General features: G+C 52.4%; 1 protein-coding gene across 3 annotated transcripts in view; it reads left to right on the forward strand.

The window, feature by feature from the left end:
• The first annotated feature begins 1,731 nt into the window (after positions 1-1,731).
• Positions 1,732-21,032, forward strand: part of LOC140399238 (SH2 domain-containing protein 3C-like) — a 204,665-nt gene continuing 185,364 nt past the window's right edge. The window contains exons 1-2 of one of the 3 annotated variants that reach the window (XM_072488645.1): positions 1,732-1,988; positions 15,711-15,815. In XM_072488645.1, the coding sequence (XP_072344746.1) occupies positions 15,773-15,815 (43 nt within the window). In that variant the 5' untranslated portion in view covers positions 1,732-1,988; positions 15,711-15,772. The remainder of the gene's footprint in view (positions 1,989-15,710; positions 15,816-21,032) is intronic. The other 2 variants (XM_072488647.1, XM_072488649.1) reach the window with 2 other exon arrangements.

Here is a 21,032-nt window from a genome sequence, read left to right on the forward strand (position 1 = left end):
CATCATCAAAATCTTTCCCCTGATTATCATCTGGTGACCCCTGCTCCAAGGTCTATACAAGGACAGCAGCAGGGGCGGTCCTCATGGCCAAATGACCCACCGTCCAAACTCAAACATGGGGAAATAGCCATTCGGATGCTGTATTGAAGGGCTTTCTCTGTCCGTGCAATCATACTGTTGGGTTATGTAATTTGGAATAACGCAAGCTGCCACTTGAAGCAGTTTTGAGTAAAAGATGCTCCAGACTTTGAAGTGAGTTCAATGTGTTTTATTGAACCATTAGCACAGTTCTCAATGAGTCCGACTCTCTGCTAATCTAAATGTAGTAGCTCAGTCTAACTGAACCAGCCTTGCTCTAAGCCACGTGCTGGGGTGTGATGCTGAGGATACACCCTGTCTCACTCGGTAGATGTTGGTCTGTGGAAAGAGGCGGGGTGTGAGTGCCTCATCCCTTTTATAGTGAGATACCACCTCTGAGTGTCCTGATTGCTCATTGGTCGTATCCTATTCTATGTGTTCATTAGCTGCATGTTTGCATATCATGACACATCCTGCAGCCGTGCCGGCTTGTCAGGAGCACGGTTGGAGCGGGAAAGATAAATTATAAGAGAAATCTGAATCAATCCAATTCAGGATTTCTCTGGCCTAGAAATTCAGGATATACCGAATTGTGGCTTTTGCCATTTCTGGTGTTGCTGATCTTGTTTATAGAATAATTTGGCCCTGTACATTTAGGTCAGGTAGTCATAGTTACCTAGGAAGCCCAGGTTTTACCAGGTCACTAAAAAGAACAGACATCAGAAAGTATTTTTTAATCTTCAAGCAAATCACAAATGTAGAAGAAATAATGCTTGCTTATTTGGGTTTCCGCTGACCAAAAATTATGTCCTTCACCAATACGAATGGCCCTTGCATTGCCAGCATTTTTTTGTTTTTGTCAGATTTCAAGGGTTTTGGGCAGCACGGTGACGCAGTGGGTTAGCACTGCTGCCTCACGGCACCGAGGTCCCGGGTTCGATCCCGGCTCTGGGTCACTGTCCGTGTGGGGTTTACACATTCTCCCCGTGTTTGCGTGGGTTTCGCCCCCCCACAACCCAAAGATGAGCAGGTTAGGTGGATTGAACACACTAAATTGCCCCTTAATTGGAAAAAAAATGAATTGGGTACACTAAATTTATTTTAAAAAAGATTTCTAGGGTTTTATTTGTGATCGGTAGCGAGAGATGGAAACAAGAATCAATCTTTATTGTCAGTTTGGATTGTTTGTACATCAGTGCCTTGCGGAGCTGGCCTTGTCTGTACTGACCCACAGCCTGGTGTCCTCAAAGTAGGAGCTAAAGTGAAAATCACTGGCTTAAAGGCGGAAAACACTGGATACATGAGCACTTCCACAAGAACAAAACAGATGAACATTTGAAGCGAGATTCCCCATCACAGCCCTAAGCTATTAAATTGCTCCAATTCTTTTATTTCCCAGTAAGTTATTTCCTTGGAATAAAGAGGTCAATTCAGCAGCGAAATCAGCATCCAGCAATTCCCTCCCCCTCCCTTCCTTACACAGACGCTCTACAGTATAGTGCACAATTACGATCCATATCTGATTGGCTGGATGGTCAGTTGCTTTAAAAATGTTGGTCCCTCCTTTATCCCCCAACAAGTTTCTACTGTGTGAGCCGTGCTCAGCTCCAGCCCAGGCTTGTCCCCTCTGACTGCACAATTCTAACTGGCTCCCCTCGGCATTCTTCTCATCACTTGACCTTCGCCCCTTGTGATGTCCAGAGTTCCTGCACAGAAGCAACTGACGCTCAGCTTGTCCAGAAGTGAGACAAAGCACCCACTGTCCATGTCTTTCTGAGGCACTCCAGCCACCGACTGCTGCCTCTATTGCATAGGACCCAGCGTTTCCGAGCAGGCGGGAGAAGTCTGATTTCACTAACAGCATCGGAGAGATCTGCTCTACGCCTGGGACACAGACTCACAACCAACAGGTATTTTTAAACAGGTGATCTTCTACGGTTGCTTTTAAACAAGCAATGAGCCCCCTAGATTTTAATCATTCTTCCTTGATGCAAAGATGTAAGTTGTAGCATCTAAGGGCTGGTTTAGCACACTGGGCTAAATTGCTGGCTTTTAAAGCAGACTAAGGCAGGCCAGCAGCACGGTTCAATTCCCGTACCAGCCTCCCCGAACAGGCGCCGGAATGTGGCAACCAGGGGCTTTTCACAGTAACTTCATTGAAGCCTACTTGTGACAATAAGCGATTTTTATTTCATTAGTCTGCATGTCCTTTTCTAACCTGACAAGTTACCAGGGACGTGATTCATACGTGTGTAAGGATCGGATTTGAACACAATCTGTGCTCATAGAAACAGCGCAGAGAACTTGCTTCCACGTATGTGAAAAAGGCAATTTTAATCATTTAATTAACAGGACAAAAGTGTCTCCTAACTTTATTTATTTATATCATTTTTAGTTGTTCGAATTTCCTTCCCTCAATCCCAACGTGGCTGTCTCTGCCTTGCTTTCGGTGGTGTGTGGGCACCAAAAATGGCCACTTGGGTGAGGTGCCAGATGCTTCTGGTGCCCACAATAGCGTACCCAGCAGAGGTCAACACCCCCAGCAAGAAGAGAGGGTACAAACAATGGGCGGAACAGCAAGGAAAATGTTGGCCTATTTTTGTCTGTCATTGACTGTGGCCTAATGGACACCCTACGGCTACAAATGTCCCTTGGGTTAGTCACAGACTCGTTCTCAGTGTATTCTAAATAGACCCAAATACTGTTTGGAGGAAGAGAGAATAGACCGGGGCACATTGCTTTAAGAGTTGTGTTTATGCACAGCTTTATATTAGGTCTATTATTCAGCAAATACTGGACTGCTGTTTATCTAAAGTGTCTCTTGTTGCTGTATATTCGACTCGGGTTGTGAGAAATTCAGGGGGCTCATGTATTTCGCTGTTTAATGAAAAACTGCTGCTCCGCAAACAATACCTCCCATTCTTAAATGAACACTCACACCACTGAAAAAACAAGAGAGCTGGGGTGTAACAAATATAAGAATGTTTCGGACCAGGTCTTGGCCGTGTGGCCCCACTAACCGCTTGTGAAAGATCCCGCGCTGGGTTCTCCGTCGGCGGGATTCTCCGTTTCGCCCCCAGCGCACTCGCGCCCGTGGATTTCCCGAGGGCATGGGGGTGCCCACAGTGGGAAACCCCCATTGGCCGCGGCTAGACGGAGAATCCCGCTGCCGGTGGGGCGCGCCGCACCAGAAAACGGGTGTGGCGGGAAGGAGAATCCCGCTCCTCAACTCGACTAATCTTTCTTCACCCTTGAGGAACACTCAGATTACTTTAGGCCTTACTTGCGAACTTACGTGTATTACCCTTCTGGAACCAAGAAAAAGAATCATGCGAGATTCTCCGTAGCCGGATTCTCCCTAGGCGGGATTCTCCGTTGCGCCGGCGATGCAACCATGCCTGCGGGTTTTCCGGAGGCTTGGGTTGGCCACAATGAGAATTCCCATTGGCAGGTGGCGGGAACGGGGAATCCCACTACCGGCAATGGCGCGCCGCCCCGGAAAACGCGGCCGGAGAATCCTGCCCCCGGTTCCTCTCCTTCTTCCCGACTCCTCAATTTTTAACTTTGGTTTTAAATCTTTGCTATCGTGAATGTTTCGGTTTTATCTCCTCAAAGTGATCTTTCTCTTATAATCTAAATTTCTAATATGCATTTGTTTTCTTTGCTCGTACCTGCCGTTCCCATGGCAGATTTGTTTATAGTACTCAAGGCATATAATAAACACAAAGAGAAAATGCTGGAAATACCCCCCAGGTCTGGCAGCATCTGTGGAGAGAGACGCAGAGATAACAATTTGAGTCCACGTGACAATTCTTCAGAGCTAAAGAGAGGAAGAAATGTGATAGAACAACATAGAACAGTGATGGATTTTATACTGTTAAAAAGGGGGTGCAGCAGGTGGAGCAAAATATCCCTGCCTCACCTTCTATGGGCGCTATTCTCCGACCCCCTCCGCCGGGCCGCAGAATCGCCGGGGGGGGGGGGGGGCGGCGCGATTCCCACCCCCACTGGCTGCCGAATTTTACGGCGTCGGGGTTTTGGCGGGGGTGGGAATCGCGCTGCGCCGGTCGGCGGCCGCTAGCAGTGCGCCGCCCCCCCCCCCCCGCCCCCCGGCGATTCTCCGGCCCTGCGATGGGCCGAGGGGCCGCCCGTTTAAGGCCGGTCCCGCTGGCGTAAATTAGACCAGATACTTACCGGCGGGACCTGGCTCTGTGGGCGGCCTCCGGGGTACTTGGGGGGGATCTGGCCTCGAGGGGTGCCCCCACGGTGGCCTGGCCCGCAATCGGGGCCCACCGATCCGCGGGTGGGCCTGTGCCGTGGGGGTACACATTCCCTCCGCACCGGCTGCTGTGGACCTTCGCCATGGTCGGTGCGGAGACGAACCCCATTGCGTATGCACTGGGGTGACGCCAGCACACGCTGACGCCGCCCGCATGCGCCAACTCGCGCTGGCCGGCGGAGGCCCTTCGGCACCGGTTGGCATGGCGCCAATCCTGCCGGCGCCAACCTAGCCCCGAAGGTGCGGAGGATTCCGCACCTTCCGGGCGGCCCGACGCCGGAGTGGTTCACGCCACTCCTCGGACCGCCCGCCCCGCTGGGTAGGGGAGAATCCCGCCCCATTTTTCTCCACATGAAGGGGAATTCTCCACAGTCTGACAGATCCTAGTCTGCCTATTCTCCATTTATAAGAACATTGGCCTGGAGTTCACACTTCCCCACCATTTTATTCCTCAAAACACTAACTCCTGTTTCAATCACTGCTGGAGCTGGCAGACTTGCTGGATCTTTCCAGCATTTTCAGTTTTTATTTCAGATTTCCAGAATCTGCAGTATTTTGCTCTTATTTGTGTACCCAGGGCATGTTGGGCTTTTACAGTCTTGAGACCCTGTACGCACCTCAAATAACCGGTGCAGTGGCAACTCAATTTTCAGAAAAGAGGCAAGATCTACTGGCCGTCTCGCGGTCAAAGTGAGTGTGGTGCGGCTGGTAGAGGCCGGATGAAGCCTCCCACGGGCTTTCTGGCAGCTACTAGGTCTCATGGGATCTACGCAAGTTCCGCAAGGTGTCAAGAACTGGAACCCACCCACAATGGGCATGACCAAGACGCGCTCGAATAAGTAGGCCTTAAACCGACTAAAGCCTACTCATTCAGGATCTACTGGCCTCCCAGCATCTAAAGGCCTCCCAGGGAGTCTCCAGCCGGGCGCCCCTCAGTACTGGTACACACAAATGTGGACTAGGTGGAAGGTCACCCTACGGGTGGTCTCCCAGGCCATAGGAGGCCCGTAGGCGGTAGGGATAGGGCAGGTTGGCTTCCTGGCCCTCCCCTACAAAGTGGACACCAGCTGGCACCTTGGCAAGTCAAGGTGTCCGAGTGGCGCTGCCAAGCTGGCAGGAGCACTGCCAGGGTGGTACTGCGAAGGGTCAGGGCCCAAGTGGGGCCATGCCCATGAAAGGAGGGTGGAGGGGGATGTGGAGGGTGAGTTGGGTGCAGGGCAGGTAAGAATGGGTGATGGGTGGATTTCCTGTAAGACGGCATGGAGGGGGGGCCTGAAAGAGGGATGGGCAGGGACCCCATAGCGGGGCGTCCTCACTTGGGGTAGTTTGGGGTAATGCCCATGTGTGTATGTGTGGGGGGGTGGGGGGGGCGACATTGCCTATTGGAAGCTCACTTAGAGATCGGGGCACCCTTTCACAATGGCGGCCCGATCTCTGAGTTCAACTCCCCAGTGTTGAAAAGAAATGTGGGCTAAACTGGTGAGAAACTCTCCAGGACCCAAAAGAAGTGACTAAGTGCCATTAGATAGTGGTGGAGAACTCGAATTCCCAGGAAAAAACACCACAAATGACACATAGAAACTTTTCCGTTAGACACGCCCAAGGTGCTGTAGTTGAAGTATTGGGTGCTCTGAGATACAGACGAACCAACACCGTTGCGATTGGTACAACGCAGTTTTATTCCTTTAAACTATTTATATAACAAACTTGGTACTCAGCACGTGGTGACTGTGTGAGTGTCTGGCTTTGACGTCCTTGCTCTGTGCCGTCTCCTGGTGGACTGCCCAGGAAGTGTCGTGTTTCTTGGTTTGAGCAGTGTATGCTCTTGTCTGTGATTGGCTGTCGTGTTATGTGTGCTAATTGGTCCGTTGCTCTGTCTATCATTATGTATGTGCTGTGATGTTCACTTGAATATCATGACATCCCCCTTTTTTTTACAAGATTATGCGCCTACGTGGTTATAAATAGAAATGTGTACTGAGTGCAGCTAAATGTGTGTGTGTGTAATATTTACAGCATGTACATGGGGCTTAACTATATACAAGGGGCGATGTCGGGTGTGACATACTAACGAGGTTGTACCATAACAAAAAAAAAACGTGGAAATGTGGAACGATAAAACGAATGCCTGTAACGAAAAGAACATAGACACGTTAAAACAGTGGTTGCATGAGTTCAACGTGTAAACAGTCTCATAAGTCTAGCCTAGTAGGTGGGCGACAAATTCGGGTTGACCGTCAGGGTGGCACACCATTCATCACCCGGATTGATTGTGTTGACCCGGTTCCCATCAATGACCGCAATCCGGAAAGTGTCTTGGTCATCTGTGTCATCGGTTTGGATGCCGTAATGTAGAGGCTGAATGGTCCGCACGTTCCTGCGAGGTTGTCGGAGATGCGGAAGATCAACAGGTTGAGCTGCTCGACAGTAGGCAGCGTAGTGGCCCACCTTGCCACAGCCTAGGCATTGTCGGGTTTTTGCGGGACATTGCCCTTTTAAATGTGCAGCTCCACAGTTGCCGCACGTCGTGATGTCACGGCGTTCGTTACGCCACTGCGCATGCGCAGTTCGATCTTGCGTCGAGCGCGCCTGCGCATCACGTCCCTCAGTGTTGCCGTAGGTTTTGGTGCGCACAAGCGCGTGAGGCCTCGAAAAGCGCGCTAAACGGCCGCAGTCGTCCGGGCCGCGGGCCGGGAGAAACTCGATCGCCTGGACCCGTTCGGCCTCGTGGGGCACCTGGCTCGCCGAACCGGTCGCGTAGGACCCCCTCCGCGCCGATTCGGTCGCCTGAAATTGGGCATAGCGGCTAGTCGTGTTCTCGTGCAGGACACAGGCTTCAACTGCAGATGCTAAGGTCAGGCCTTTTATTTTTAGAAGCTGCTGGCGCAGGCTGCCGGATGCAACCCCAAAAATGATCTGGTCCCGGATCATGGACTCTGAGGTGGTGTCGTAACCGCAGGACTGCGCGAGTATGCGGAGATGCGGCAGGAAGGACTGAAAGAGCTCATCCTTACCTTGCAGGCGCTGCTGGAAGACATACCTCTCAAAGCACTTGTTGACCTCAACGTTGAAGTGTTGGTCGAGTTTGAGGAGGACCATGTCATATTTAGATTAGTGCTCGCCTTCCGCGAACACCAGGGAGTTGTATACATGGATGGCGTGCTGACCTGCGGTGGTGAGGAGGATGACGATCTTCCTTTTGTCCGAGGCGCCCTGGTTTTCGTTGGCTTCCATAAAGAGTTTGAAGCGCTGCTTGAATTTATGCCAAGGTTCCCAGCGACTTGCAACGGCTGCGGTGTGTTGACGGTGTCCATGGCGCAGGATGGCAGATTTGTGGGTAGGTTTTGATTCACTTCTGGTACCATGAAGTGTTGGGTGCTCTGAGATACAGACGAACCAACACGGTTGCGATTGGTACAACGCAGTTTTATTCCTTTAAACTATTTATATAACAAACTTGGTACTCAGCACGTGGTGACTGTGTGAGTGTCTGGCTTTGACGTCCTTGCCCTGTGCCGTCTCCTGATGGACTGCCCAGGAAGTGTTGTGTTTCTTGTTTTGTACTGTGTATGCTCTTGTCTGTGATTGGCTGTCGTGTTATGGGTGCTAATTGATCCGTTGCTCTGTCTATCATTATGTATGTGCTGTGATATTCACTTGAATATCATGACAGTAGTTATGGGATTTTTTGCAGTCAGAGAGCATTAGCACTTCACCAATCCAAATGGTGGCATCGAGGTATTGTCACTGGACTAGTAATCCAGATACCCCAGGGTAACGCTCCGGGGGCCCAGCTTCGAATCCCACCAAAGCAGACGGTGCAATTTAAATTCAACAAAATAAGTTTGGAATTAGCAGTCTAATTCAAGGGCTAATTAGGGATGGGCAACAAATACGGATCCAGCCAGCAATGCTGACGTCCAATGAATATCGGGATCTGGAATGTTTGACCTGAAAAGGCGGCGGAGGCTAATTGCATGGATCACTGGGAAAAGGTGTTGGCAAGTGAGCAATACACGGAGCTACGGACAAAAGCAGAGAAGGTCAAAGAGACAGGAAGAACATGCTCCTTCTGTGCTGAAACTTGCTCTAGTTCAGTGAAATCCTTGCTTTGTGAAGCTGGAAGGAAGAAGCTACGGTGTAAGTAAAGGGGGTTCTGCGTTATCGGCCCTGCAAGCAGAGGTCTCTCTGGGGCATGAGGAGAAACTGAGAGGGACGTGGTGCCTGGTCACTCCCGCCTGGCTGTTAGACCTTGTGTTCCGAGCAGCATTGGTGGAAGCCTTTTGGAAAGGGCACCTCCCAACTCCCTCATGGCTCCACCGCTGCCCACGGAAATCCAGTTATGGTTTGAGCAGTCAGCTCTTGATGCTTTCATTTGCCCCGGTTCGTACGTTTATGTAATATTCTATGTAAAATAAACAGGTTCAACATCTGCATTAAAATAGCACGGAATGGGACTTTCTGCAAGCATTCACTGATGTGTTACCAGAGGAAAACATCCTGAGAAGCAACTTCTGAATGCACACAACAAAAAAAAAATATATTTAATGATTTAAATTCTCAGAGGTGTTCTGGCCAATATTTATCCCTCAGTCAATGTGACTGAAACGGATTACCTGCTGATGCTCAGAGTTCTGGGTAAAACTAGCTGCTGCGTTTCCTCCATCACAACACTGAGCACAAAGACCATCCCCATTGTAAAGTCCCACTCCAGAGATGGCATTGATAAGAGGTGCTCAAGGTGCCACATGGGAAATTCTCCACAATCTGTCGGGATGCACTATACTCCATCTTTAAAACGTTGGCTTTTAAATAAAGCTCCCCCACCAGTGGGCTGCGGCGGGATATGGGGGGGGGCATGAAATTGAGGGAATGGGATTCCCTCTGGGTTCCCACTCACCCTGTCCTCACAGTGATCTGATGCTGGGGCAAGCAAGGCCTCATAGAGTCCACCCGCCTTTGCACCAGTTGATTGACCAATCTTGGCTATTTCAGGGCTATTTCCCACCCAGCCTCAATGTGTAGGGGTGGGGGGGGTGGGATTTACCTGACCTGAAGGCAGCCTGAAAATGATTAATGAATGGGCCTAGGCCTCGGTCAGGAAGGAGGACTATGGGGCACCATCAGAAGCCCACTTCTGACTTCGGGCTGGTCCTCCTGCCACCCTGTGCCTATCCCCTGATACCCCAATCGTCCACTTTTCACACCACCCCCCCTCCCAGCCACCCTGGGACCCCGCAGACGTACCTTGTCGGCCAGCTTTAGACTTAGGCTCTGGCCCCTTCCCGAAGTTCTTCTTCTGTCCACCGCAGCTCATCACTGCAGGGACTTAGACAACTGCCAACCACTCAGACTGGTCAGCAGCTCTCAACGGTGGGTGTATCCTCCCGAGTGAATAGCAGAAGCCTCGCCTGCAGCCAATTGATGTCCACTCAAGCATGGAATGTCTGCAGGTCACCCAGAGTCAACGGGGAGGAAAACCGTGGCCTCCAGAATATTCAGGCCATTGGACGGGATTCTCTGATCCTGAGGCGAGGTGTTGACGCCGTCGTAAATGCCGTCGCGTTTCTCAACGGTGCCAACATGGCCTCAGGAGCAGCGATTCTGACCCCTACAGGGGGCCAGCATGGCATTGGAGCGACCCACGCCGCTCCAGCTGCCGATCCCAGTGTCAGATGGGCGCCGTGGGTCTGCGCATGCGCAGTGGGACCTGCGCCAACGCGCGCATGCGCAATAGAACGGGCGCCAATGCGCGCATGCGCAGTGACTCCCTTCTCCGCGCCAGCCCTGACGCAACATGGCGCAGGGCTACAGGGGCCGGCGCGGAACAAAAGAGGCCCCCAGCCCGAGAGGCCAGCCCGCCGACCGGTAGGCCCCAATCGCGGGTCGGCCACAGGAGAGGCACCCCCCCCCCCCAAGGGTCGGACCCCCCACCAGGCTGCCCCCGGGTGCATGCACGCAGAGGGCCCGCCGGGTAAGACCAGGTGTGAACTGCGCCAGCGGGACTTGGATTTTTTGCGTGTCCTCTCGGCTCATCCTGGGCGGGGAATCGGCGGGGGTGGGGGTGGGGGGCTGCGTGGAGCGGCCCCCCGACTGGCGCTGCGCCAACTGCGCCGGCGCCAATGGCTCCGACTCTCCGCTCTCCGATTCACGCCCGTCCCGGCGATTCTCCGGCCCGGCCTGGGCTGAGAGAATCCCGCCCATTGAGTTTCAAAATGACACTTCCTTGACTTTGAGTCCTGCGGCTGAGCTACTACAGAAATAAATGATCAACTCATCATCACATTGTCGTTTGTGGGATCTTGCTTTGTGCTGATTGGCTGCCGGGTTTCCTCCCATCACGAGGAACAATATTTAATTGTCTCTGAAACTGATTGGGGGCATCCTGAATATCTCTCCCTCAGACCTCTCCCTATGGTCTATTGCAGGATGTTGTTAATGACTGTGTATTCCAGACATTCCTGCTTTGTGACTGAGCTCGGTAATATTTTTACTGAATCTTGCCGGCTGTCATCACAGCTGGTGACAGCACTGACTTTCTGGGTGGCTTCTTTGGTATATTTGTTGTTACTGCTGCCAAGAAGAAACAGAATGGGACCATGCCCCCCCCCCCCCGGGATCAGAATTGCGTTCACAGGCCTGTACAATTTGGCCTTTGTGCCCTGAAGGCTTCAGTTAGCTCATGAGGGTTGTCTTGCCAGTCCATTACTAATCTGAAGTGACCATTTGTGGCCTTGGTAATTAATTCTGTGAACGTGGATTGTGGTCAAACTGTGCGATAAAGAGGGTCATCTTGTTCCCCTGTATCGAAACCTTGGGCAGGGGAGAGGGCTTCCCCTCCATGGTGACTGTTCATTTCTTGGACTGTCGGACATGTGGGTTTAAAGTGCCCCTAAACAACAAAGGTGGCCAACGTCTGGTTTTGCACCAGACAGTCTGGCTTTTAGCCCGTCTGGCCATTGTCTGGTACCAGAAAGCGTCATATTTGGTATTTTGGTTCTTGGTCCATTTAACTTAGTACGATAGAGCTGGGCTTGTGCGCGTTCTTCTCCTTGTCTGCAGCAGCCTCTATGTGATGGGAAGTCAAGGCCATGAATTTTGCACTCCCCTGCTGGCGGGTCTGTAAGTGGCGTCCTGCCCGCTCCGACCTATCAGCAACTTCACACTGGTGCGGGCGAGGTCTCGGTTTGGCTTTTCACCCTTTCCCCGATTGAGGCCCTTAAGTGGCCGATTATTGATCACTGTTTCCCCAGCTGTTTGCTGCCTCAATCTTTAGACTGGTAGGACCTGGTTCCCGGGTGTGGGGGAGGCCTGAAAATAATTAGGCTTTGGGTGGGATGGGTGACTCCATCAGAAACACCCTTTTAACTTCAGGCGATACCCCACTCTTGCATGTCTGCCTTAAGGTCTGGTCAACCCTAATTCTCTCCCCCTTCAGGCCTCTCCTCCGAAACCCCAATCCACCCCACCTCCCTTCCCCTTCCCACTCTGAGATCCCCAAAACATGTCTCTTCCTGGAATCCAGGACTTCGACTCAGAGGTACTGCATGCGGTCCCAGTCCTGCCCATTGCAGCTTCTAATGCTACAGGGTATAGAGAGCGGGCTGGCAGCTTTCTAAAGCGGGACTCGCTGCTGAGGTCTCACCCGTTGGAGCATGAAATGGCTGCGGGGAACAGTGTCGGCGAGCTTGGAGGGGTGGGTGGCTGTGTTCGCTGTCATCTCTGCAGATGGTGCGACGGAAAACCCCACCATCCTAAAACTCTAGGCCCAAGAGTCTGGTTCAATTTTGAAGTCCCTTTGCAAACTCCTCCCACTGGCTCTCCAGTGGCACGAGGGGTGGGATTCTGTGATCCTGAGGCTATGTGTTGGCGCCGTCGGAAACGCCATTGCGTTTCTCAACACGGCCTCAGGATCAGCAATTCTGGCCCCCCGTCGGCTGAGAGCAGGTGTGGACGGCGGCGGCGGGGCTCGGCATTTTTACGTCGGCCGCTTGGCCCAACCCGGGCCGAGAATTGGCGGGCCAGCCGAGTAGAGCGGCCCCGACCGCCGCCGTGCCAACCATGCCGGCGCCAATGGCGCCGATTCTCCGCTCTGCGGTGAATTGCATGCCGGCGTGGCGTGATTCACGCCGGTCGCGGGGATTCTCCGGCCCAGGATCCCTGAACAGGATGACGTCGCCGTTTGCGGAATGTGACCATGTATGTGCTGGCACCTTACCATGCATGATGAACGTCACTTGGCACAGACTGTGAATGTGGGCGGTTTTGCTGGGCTCCGGCACCCACCATGGTAGACGCACTGCTCCGTCCGGCCTGTGGCACTCACGTTGTTCTGAATCAGGTACGGTGCTTTTGTCCTGTTGCTGCGCCGTTTGTGATTGCCATATCCGAGGAGGCCAGCGGGAGTAAATATATTTATTTGAACCGTTTACAATAACCTGCCCACGGCAGTTAACTATCACAGACCCCGTCGGAACAACCAACCTGCCGGGCCCAGCTCGGGCCGGCTTTTATGTTCCGTTCTAAAGATCCGCAGCTGGGCATTCGATATTCCCGGTTTTCCCGCTTGTATTCGAGCTGCAGACCAGTTGGGACAATGTGGAAGGTTGCTCGGGTTATGAGGAGTAAATTGCATATGATTTCAGTTTGTGATCAGTATGTTGCCTGCGCCCACGTCCTCCAGTAGGCGGAGTCTGCGTGTGAATGTTATTTCGCAGACTGGAGCCGAAAATGAACATGGATCAATTTACATTCAGTCGCTCGGAAAAGTGCAGAAACTGTGTGGGTAGAAAGCTGACCTCAGTGTTGTGTAAATGGTGTTTCCTCACATTTCCCACATTCAGAGAACTATTTTAACTTTTTATTTATACTTTAAATCGCCGCAGCTGTCAATTCAACTTTTGTGCCCCCGTTGGGTCCGGCTTTCATAACATCATAACCTCAATTCAAAAAGCATTCAATACAACAGTTATTCCGAAAATCAGGAGCTTGGAATCGGAATGAACTCACTTCTTTTATCATAGATTATCATAGAATTTACAGTGCAGAAGGAGGCCATTCGGCCCATCGAGTCTGCACCGGCTCTTGGAAAGAGCACCCTACCCAAGGTCAACACCTCCACCCTATCCCCATAACCCAGTAACCCCACCCAACACTAAGGGCAATTTTGGACACTAAGGGCAATTTACCATGGCCAATCCACCTAACCTGCACATCTTTGGACTGTGGGAGGAAACCGGAGCACCCGGAGGAAACCCACGCGCACACGGGGAGAACGTGCAGACTCCGCACAGACAGTGACCCAAGCCAGGAATCGAACCTGGGACCCTGGAGCTGTGAAGCAATTGTGCGATCCACAATGTTACCGTGCTGCCCCTAATGCTACCGTGCTGCCCCTGGGATTCTGAAAGCAAGCAGCGCGTAACTCCTCCACCCCCCTCCCAGTGACAAATACCATGACTACCAATCTCGAACAGTGCGGCATGGTGGCACAGTGGTTAGTGCTGCTTCTTCACAGTGCCAGAGACCCGGGTTCAATTCTGGCATTGCGTGACTGTCTGTGTGGAGTTTGTACGTTCTCCCCGTGTCTGCGTGGGTTTCCTCCGGGTTCACCAGTTTCCTTCCACAGTCCAAAGATGTGCAGCTTAGGGCGATTGGCCATGCTAAGAATTGCCCTTAGTGTCCAAACATATGCAGGTTATTTGGAGTTACAGGGTTACGGGGTGGAGGTAGAGTGTATTTTCAGAGGGTCGGTGCAGACCCGATGGGCCAAATGGCCTCCTTCTGCACTGTAAGGATTCTATGGTTCTACCCGCCACAGTTCCATTGGGAGTTCAGATCCTGTGCCATCCAATTATACACCATTTCATCACACATCATTCGGTAGTGTGATGTCAGCAAATATTACTATAATGTAACTATTGGTTGTATTTGAGTATCTTTGTAGTATTTTGCACCATCAACATCCTGGAGGTACCACCGACAAACCTAACTGATCCAGCCATATAACATTGTGACTACAAGAACAGGTCAGAGGATAGGAATCCTACCGCGTGTAGCTCACCAGTTGACTCCCCAAAGCCTATCCACCATCCTCGGCACGTCGGGAGTGTGATGGAATACTCCCCAATTTCCTGGATGAGTGCCGCTCCAACAACACTGAAGAAACTTGACAGCATCCAGGACAAAGCAGTCTGCTGGATCAACACCCTATCCTTCGCTCCTTCCATCACCGACGCACAGTGGCAGCCGTGTGTACCATCTACAAGATGCACTGCAGCAACTCACCTAGGCTCCTTCTGCAGCACCATCCAAACCCGCGACCTCTACCATCTAGAAGGTCAAGGGCAGCCGATGCAGGGGTCATGGCCAACACCACTTGCAAGTTCCCCTCCAAGTCACATGCCATCTTGTCTTGGAACTATATCGCTGTTCCTTCAAGGTTGCTGGGTCAAAATCCTGGAACTCCCTCCCTAACAGCACTATGGAGGGACTTACGCCATGTGGATGGCAGCAGTTCAAGAAGGCTCCTTGCCATCACCTTAAGGGTAATTAGAGATGGACAACAGAGCTGGCCTTGCCAGTGATGTTCACGTCCTATTAAAGAATAAATGAAAACTGTTATGGATAAACATCAATAGCCATTTGTGGTGAAGACTCCCGTAATAGAACCTCAATGCAAAACCTCAAACCTTTCTCTCTTTCTCTTCGGTTCTTCCTATGTGAAGCATTGGGGCTCTGTCTCTGGTCCTCCATTCCGGACGCAATTGTCCACTATTCTTTTACAACAATAGCTCCAAGTTTCCCCCCTGTACTGGTTGTTGCTCTCATGGTGCTGCTCCGAGACCCTGCTCCTGGCCCTGCTAGAGATGCTGCATCCCATTCCCCTGTCTCCCCCCCCCCCCCACCTCTTGATGCCTGATGTCCTTCTCTCCCGTGGAGAGGGAAGCAATGGAGCGCAGAGTCAGAGGATTCTCTGCGGAAGAATCTCAGAACTGACGAGGGTAGCGGGAGAGACTACTATTGCAAGAAACCTGAAGTTCTCCTGGGATATAGGTCCCATTCTGGGAGACTCTCAATCCATCCAGGAGGCTTGGCAATCTGAATTCACTAAATTGTGCCGAATTCAGGTGGATGCAAAACTCACGAGATGGATCTCGAGTGAATTAAAGTCAACGCTTGGCACATTGTTGTTACATTGATAGAGTTCATGGCACCAGTCCTCTCGAGGTGTATTAGTGCTATTTACGGTGAGAAAATTGTCCAGTTCATAGGAGTTGCTCGTCGTAATATTGAATAATTATTTCCTTTATGAGGAGCCAATGGAAACTTATTCACTCTGTTCCCTTCACAGACTACTTTTACTGCCAATTTGTAGAGTTTGGAAATCTAAGAAACAGACAACATCCCTCAACCATGTCCAGCATCCACATTTACCACAAATGTGAGAAATACAGAGGTAAGCACACATCAGCAGGCCCTCAATGTGTGTCTTAACAAAATAGGATTCTGGTAATGGGATCAGTGTATTCACGGTCTAGGTTAATACATAATGTACCAAATCTGTTGTGGGATAAGGTTTAAATCCCACCCCAAGCCCAGTAAATTCAAGCCACTGGTGGGATGTAAATCACAGATTTTCTTAATGTGTTCTCCATCTCTAGTGACACCAGACAGTAACTAATGAAATGCAATCTGACCAGCACCAGACATCAATAACAACGCATTAGGTTCCCACACACACTTCCAAAAAGAGAGTTTAGGGAGCAGTTTTTTTTGTTGCAATTTATCACTGTAAATATCTCTGAGTTTTGGATGGAGGAGGTATGAATAATCTGGAGACTAAAGCATTCAAGAGTTTGGACTGCAACCATTGTTTGTCATTTATGTGGATAGATTAATGCAATGAAAGCTGCGATACGCTTTCTGCATTAAAATAAAGGAAATGCACCACCTGGTATTGAAAACTTATACTAACCTCAAGAGAGGTGAAAATTAGTTATCGCTCCATACCAAACGTCATTGTTTTTAACCTACTGCGATGGTGGTGATTTTGCCAGGCCGCATCCAATGCCAACCCCTGTTCCACTCAGGGCAACCCCTTGTCATAGAGGGGAACCTAAAACAGCACCAGTCCCCTCAGAAACATATGTCGGACGTTGAGCTCTTGTTTTAAGGCAGTTTTAAGTCAAAGAGCTTCAGGACATCCTAAAGTCGCGAGACGGGTGCTATCTTTCTGTCAGGCTGTTCACTTTCGCTTGTTTACGTAAGTGGGCTATATAGAGTTCAGCCCTGCACAGACATGGTGGCAGACAGGAGTTCATCTGACCTACACCATGCGCAGAGGTGACCCATAAAACACTTCAATGACAAGTCATGTGAGGAGGTTGCTGGGCTGTCATTGGCCAAGAAGCAGCTAGTGAGGATTCCAGACGCCATGCAACCCAAGTAAATTTTTTTTTTCACATGCTCTCTACTGGTTGCACACAGTGGTTGGCTCTGCTGCCTCACAGCGCCAGGGATCCAGGTTCGATTCTGACCTCGGGTCACTGTGTGTGCGGAGTCTACACGTTCTCCCCGTGGCTGCGTGGGTTTTCTCCGGGTGCTCCGGTTTCCTCCCACAGTCCAAAGTCGAGCAGGTTAGGTGGAATGGTCGTGCTAAAATTGCGTCTCTAGCAATGCAGTACTCACTCAGTGCTCTCCTGGACTAAACTCTCAAATACGGCTGGGGGTGTTTGAATCCCCCCAGCATTCTGACTCGGAGGTGAAAGCATTGCAAAGTGAGCCGTGCTGAATTTGCTGGTCAATGCTGCAGTGAGCCAAACAGATCAGGAGGGTTCTAGGTTGTGGTAGTATGCATTAGGGGTCATGTGGGACTGTGAAGCCGTGATGCTATTGGCTGACAGATCCCGGGTCCTGGTTGGCTGTTGATCCCTAGCTCCGCCCTGAAGGCGGAGTATAAGAACACGGGCTTCTCCCCGCAGCTCCAGTCTGTTGCTGAACTGCGGGGAACAAGTCACGCTTAATAAAGCCTCATCGACTTCATCTCTATTCGTCTCTCTCGTAAGTCATTGTGCGCTACAATTTATTAAGCGTGCTTAAAGGACTATGGAGCTCAGGATCGCCCCGGAATGCCTGCGGATCAGCCCCCATGCAGTGAACTCAGCAGCAGTTTTTAAACACTGGCAGGCTTGTTTCGAAGGCTACCTCCGAACGGCCCCCGGCCGGGTCACAGAAGACCAGAAACTACAGGTCCTGCACTCAAGGGTAAGCCCGGAAATTTACCCTCTCATAGAAGACGCAGAGGATTTCCCGACGGCGCTCGCAGCACTAAAGAGCGTCTACGTTCGCCCAGTGAACCAGGTCTACGCACGCTACCAACTCGCAACGAGACGGCAAAGTCCCGGAGAATCGCTAGAGGAGTTCTACGCCGCGCTGCTAATTTTGGGACGGGGCTGCGGCTGCCCGCCGGTAAACGCGACGGAACACACGGACATGTTAATTCGCGATGCGTTTGTGGCAGGTATGAACTCTCCCCAAATCCGCCAAAGACTTTTAGAAAAAGAGTCGCTAGGACTCTCAGAGGCACGGGCCATCGCAGCTTCCCTAGATGTGACCTCGCAAAACGCCCGCGCCTACGGCCCCGACCGCGTGGCAGAGCCTTGGGCTCCGTGGACCCCCGTCGCGACAAACCCCCCCCCCCTCCCTCACAGGCTTGCGTGGTTAAGACGCCAGATCATCCCGGGGGGGCCCGCTGCTATTTCTGCGGGCAGGCGAAACACCCCTGGCAGCGCTGCCCGGCCCACGCAGCGATTTGCAAGAGCTGCGGCAAAAGGGCCATTTCGCGGCTGTGTGCCGGTCCCGGGGGGTCGCCGCTGTCCCCGGAGAAGAAAGAGTCCAGCGCATCCCAAACGCTCCCCAACCCCTCCCAGCGCCCCAGGTGCGACCCGCAGGCGCCGCCATTTTGGGTCCCGGCCACCATGAGGGGAGGATGGGCGCCGCCATCTTGTGACCCCCAGCCATGTGCGATGCATGGGGGCGGCCATTTTGTCCACCCCCGACCACGTGCGATCCGTGGGGGCGGCCATTTTGTCCACCCCGGCCGCGTGCGATTCATGGACGCCGCCATCTTGGATGACAACAATGGACCCCAGCATCGACGGCTCCACGGAGTCCGAAGAAGACGCTGAGACACTACGACCACATCTGGCCACGGTGACGCTGGATCAAGCACGGCCCCGGACGCTCCAGACGACGACAACAACGGTGCTGATCAACGGACACGAGACACCATGCCTGATCGACTCCGGGAGCACCGAAAGCTTCATCCACCCCGACACGGTAAGACGCTGTTTTTTGACCATCCGTCCCTGTACGCAAAAGATTTCCCTAGCTGCAGGATCCCACTCCGTAGAGATCAAAGGGTTCTGCATAGTGACCCTAACGGTGCAAGGAAGGGAGTTTAAAAACTACAGGCTCTACGTCCTTCCCCAACTCTGCGCGCCCACATTACTGGGATTAGATTTCCAGTGCAACCTGCAGAGCCTAACGTTTCAATTCGGCGGCCCAATACCCCCACTCACTATCTGCGGCCTCGCAACCCTCAAAGTTGAACCGCCATCCTTGTTTGCAAACCTCACCCCGGATTGCAAACCCGTCGCTACTAGGAGCAGACGGTACAGCGCCCAGGACCGGACATTTATCCGGTCCGAAGTCCTGCGGTTGCTGAAGGAAGGCATAATCCAGGCCAGCAATAGTCCCTGGAGAGCACAGGTGGTAGTAGTAAAGACCGGGGAGAAGCAAAGGATGGTCATAGACTATAGCCAGACCATCAACAGGTACACACAGCTAGATGCGTACCCTCTCCCCCGCATATCCGACATGGTAAATCGGATTGCCCAATATAAGGTCTTCTCCACCGTGGTCCTCAAGTCCGCCTATCACCAGCTCCCCATTCGCCCAAGTGACCGCAAGTACACAGCCTTCGAGGCAGATGGGCGACTATACCACTTCCTAAGGGTCCCATTTGGCGTCACAAACGGGGTCTCGGTCTTCCAACGGGAGATTGACCGAATGGTTGATCAACATGGGTTGCGGGCCACGTTCCCGTATCTCGATAACGTAACCATCTGCGGCCACGATCAGCAGGACCACGACGCCAACCTCCAAAAATTCCTCCAGACCGCAAACGCCTTGAACCTCACATACAACGAGGACAAGTGTGTGTTTAGCACAAACTGGCTGGCCATCCTGGGATACGTAGTGCGCAATGGGATAATAGGCCCCGACCCCGAACGCATGCGCCCCCTTATGGAATTTCCCCTCCCCCACTGCTCCAAAGCCCTGAAACGCTGCCTGGGGTTTTTCTCATATTACGCCCAGTGGGTCCCCCAGTATGCAGACAAGGCCCGCCCACTAATACAGACTACTACCTTCCCCCTGTCGACAGAGGCTCGCCAGGCCTTCAGCCGCATCAAAGCGGATATCGCAAAGGCCACGATGCGCGCCATCGACGAGTCCCTCCCCTTCCAGGTCGAGAGCTACGCCTCCGATGTAGCTCTAGCGGCCACCCTTAACCAAGCGGGCAGACCCGTGGCCTTCTTCTCCCGAACCCTCCACGCCTCAGAAATCCGCCACTCCTCAGTTGAAAAGGAAGCCCAAGCCATAGTGGAAGCTGTGCGACATTGGAGGCATTACCTGGCCGGCAGGAGATTCACTCTCCTCACTGACCAACGGTCGGTAGCTTTCATGTTCGATAATGCACAGCGGGGCAAAATTAAAAACGACAAGATCTTAAGGTGGAGTATCGAGCTCTCCACCTTCAACTACGCGATCTTGTAGCGTCCCGGAAAGCTGAACGAGCCGTCCGATGCCCTATCCCGCGGCACATGTGCCAATGCACAAATAGACCGTCTCCAAACCCTCCACGAGGACCTCTGCCACCCGGGGGTCACTCGGTTCTACCATTTTATAAAGTCCCGCAACCTCCCCTACTCTGTGGAGGAGGTCCGTACAGTCACCAGGAACTGCCACATCTGCGCAGAGTGCAAACCGCACTTTTTCAGGCCAGATAGAGCACACCTGATCAAGGCTTCCCGCCCCTTTGAACGCCTCAGTCTGGATTTTAAAGGGCCCCTCCCCTCCACCGATCGCAACACATACTTCCTGAACGTGGTGGATGAGTACTCCCGTTTCCCTTTCGCCATCCCCTGCCCCGACATGACAGCGGCCACAGTTATTAAAGCCCTTAGCACCATATTCACACTGTTCGGTTGCCCCGCATATATCCATAGCGACAGGGGGTCCTCCTTCATGAGTGACGAGCTGCGCCAGTTCCTGCTCAGCAAGGGCATAGCCTCGAGCAGGACGACCAGCTACAACCCCCGGGGGAACGGGCAAGTAGAGAGGGAGAACGGCACGGTCTGGAAGACCGTCCTACTGGCCCTACGGTCCAGGGATCTCCCGGTTTCATGGTGGCAGGAGGTCCTCCCGGACGCTCTCCACTCCATCCGGTCGCTGCTGTGTACCACCACTAACCAAACGCCTCATGAGCGCCTCCTTGTCTTCCCCAGGAAGTCCTCCTCCGGAACGTCGCTGCCGACCTGGCTGGCGACCCCAGGACCCATCTTGCTCCGGAAACATGTGCGGGCGCACAAGTCGGACCCGTTGGTCGAGA

This window comes from Scyliorhinus torazame, chromosome 22, assembly GCF_047496885.1.
Source record: "Scyliorhinus torazame isolate Kashiwa2021f chromosome 22, sScyTor2.1, whole genome shotgun sequence".
In the NCBI taxonomy this organism is placed as follows: domain Eukaryota; kingdom Metazoa; phylum Chordata; class Chondrichthyes; order Carcharhiniformes; family Scyliorhinidae; genus Scyliorhinus; species Scyliorhinus torazame.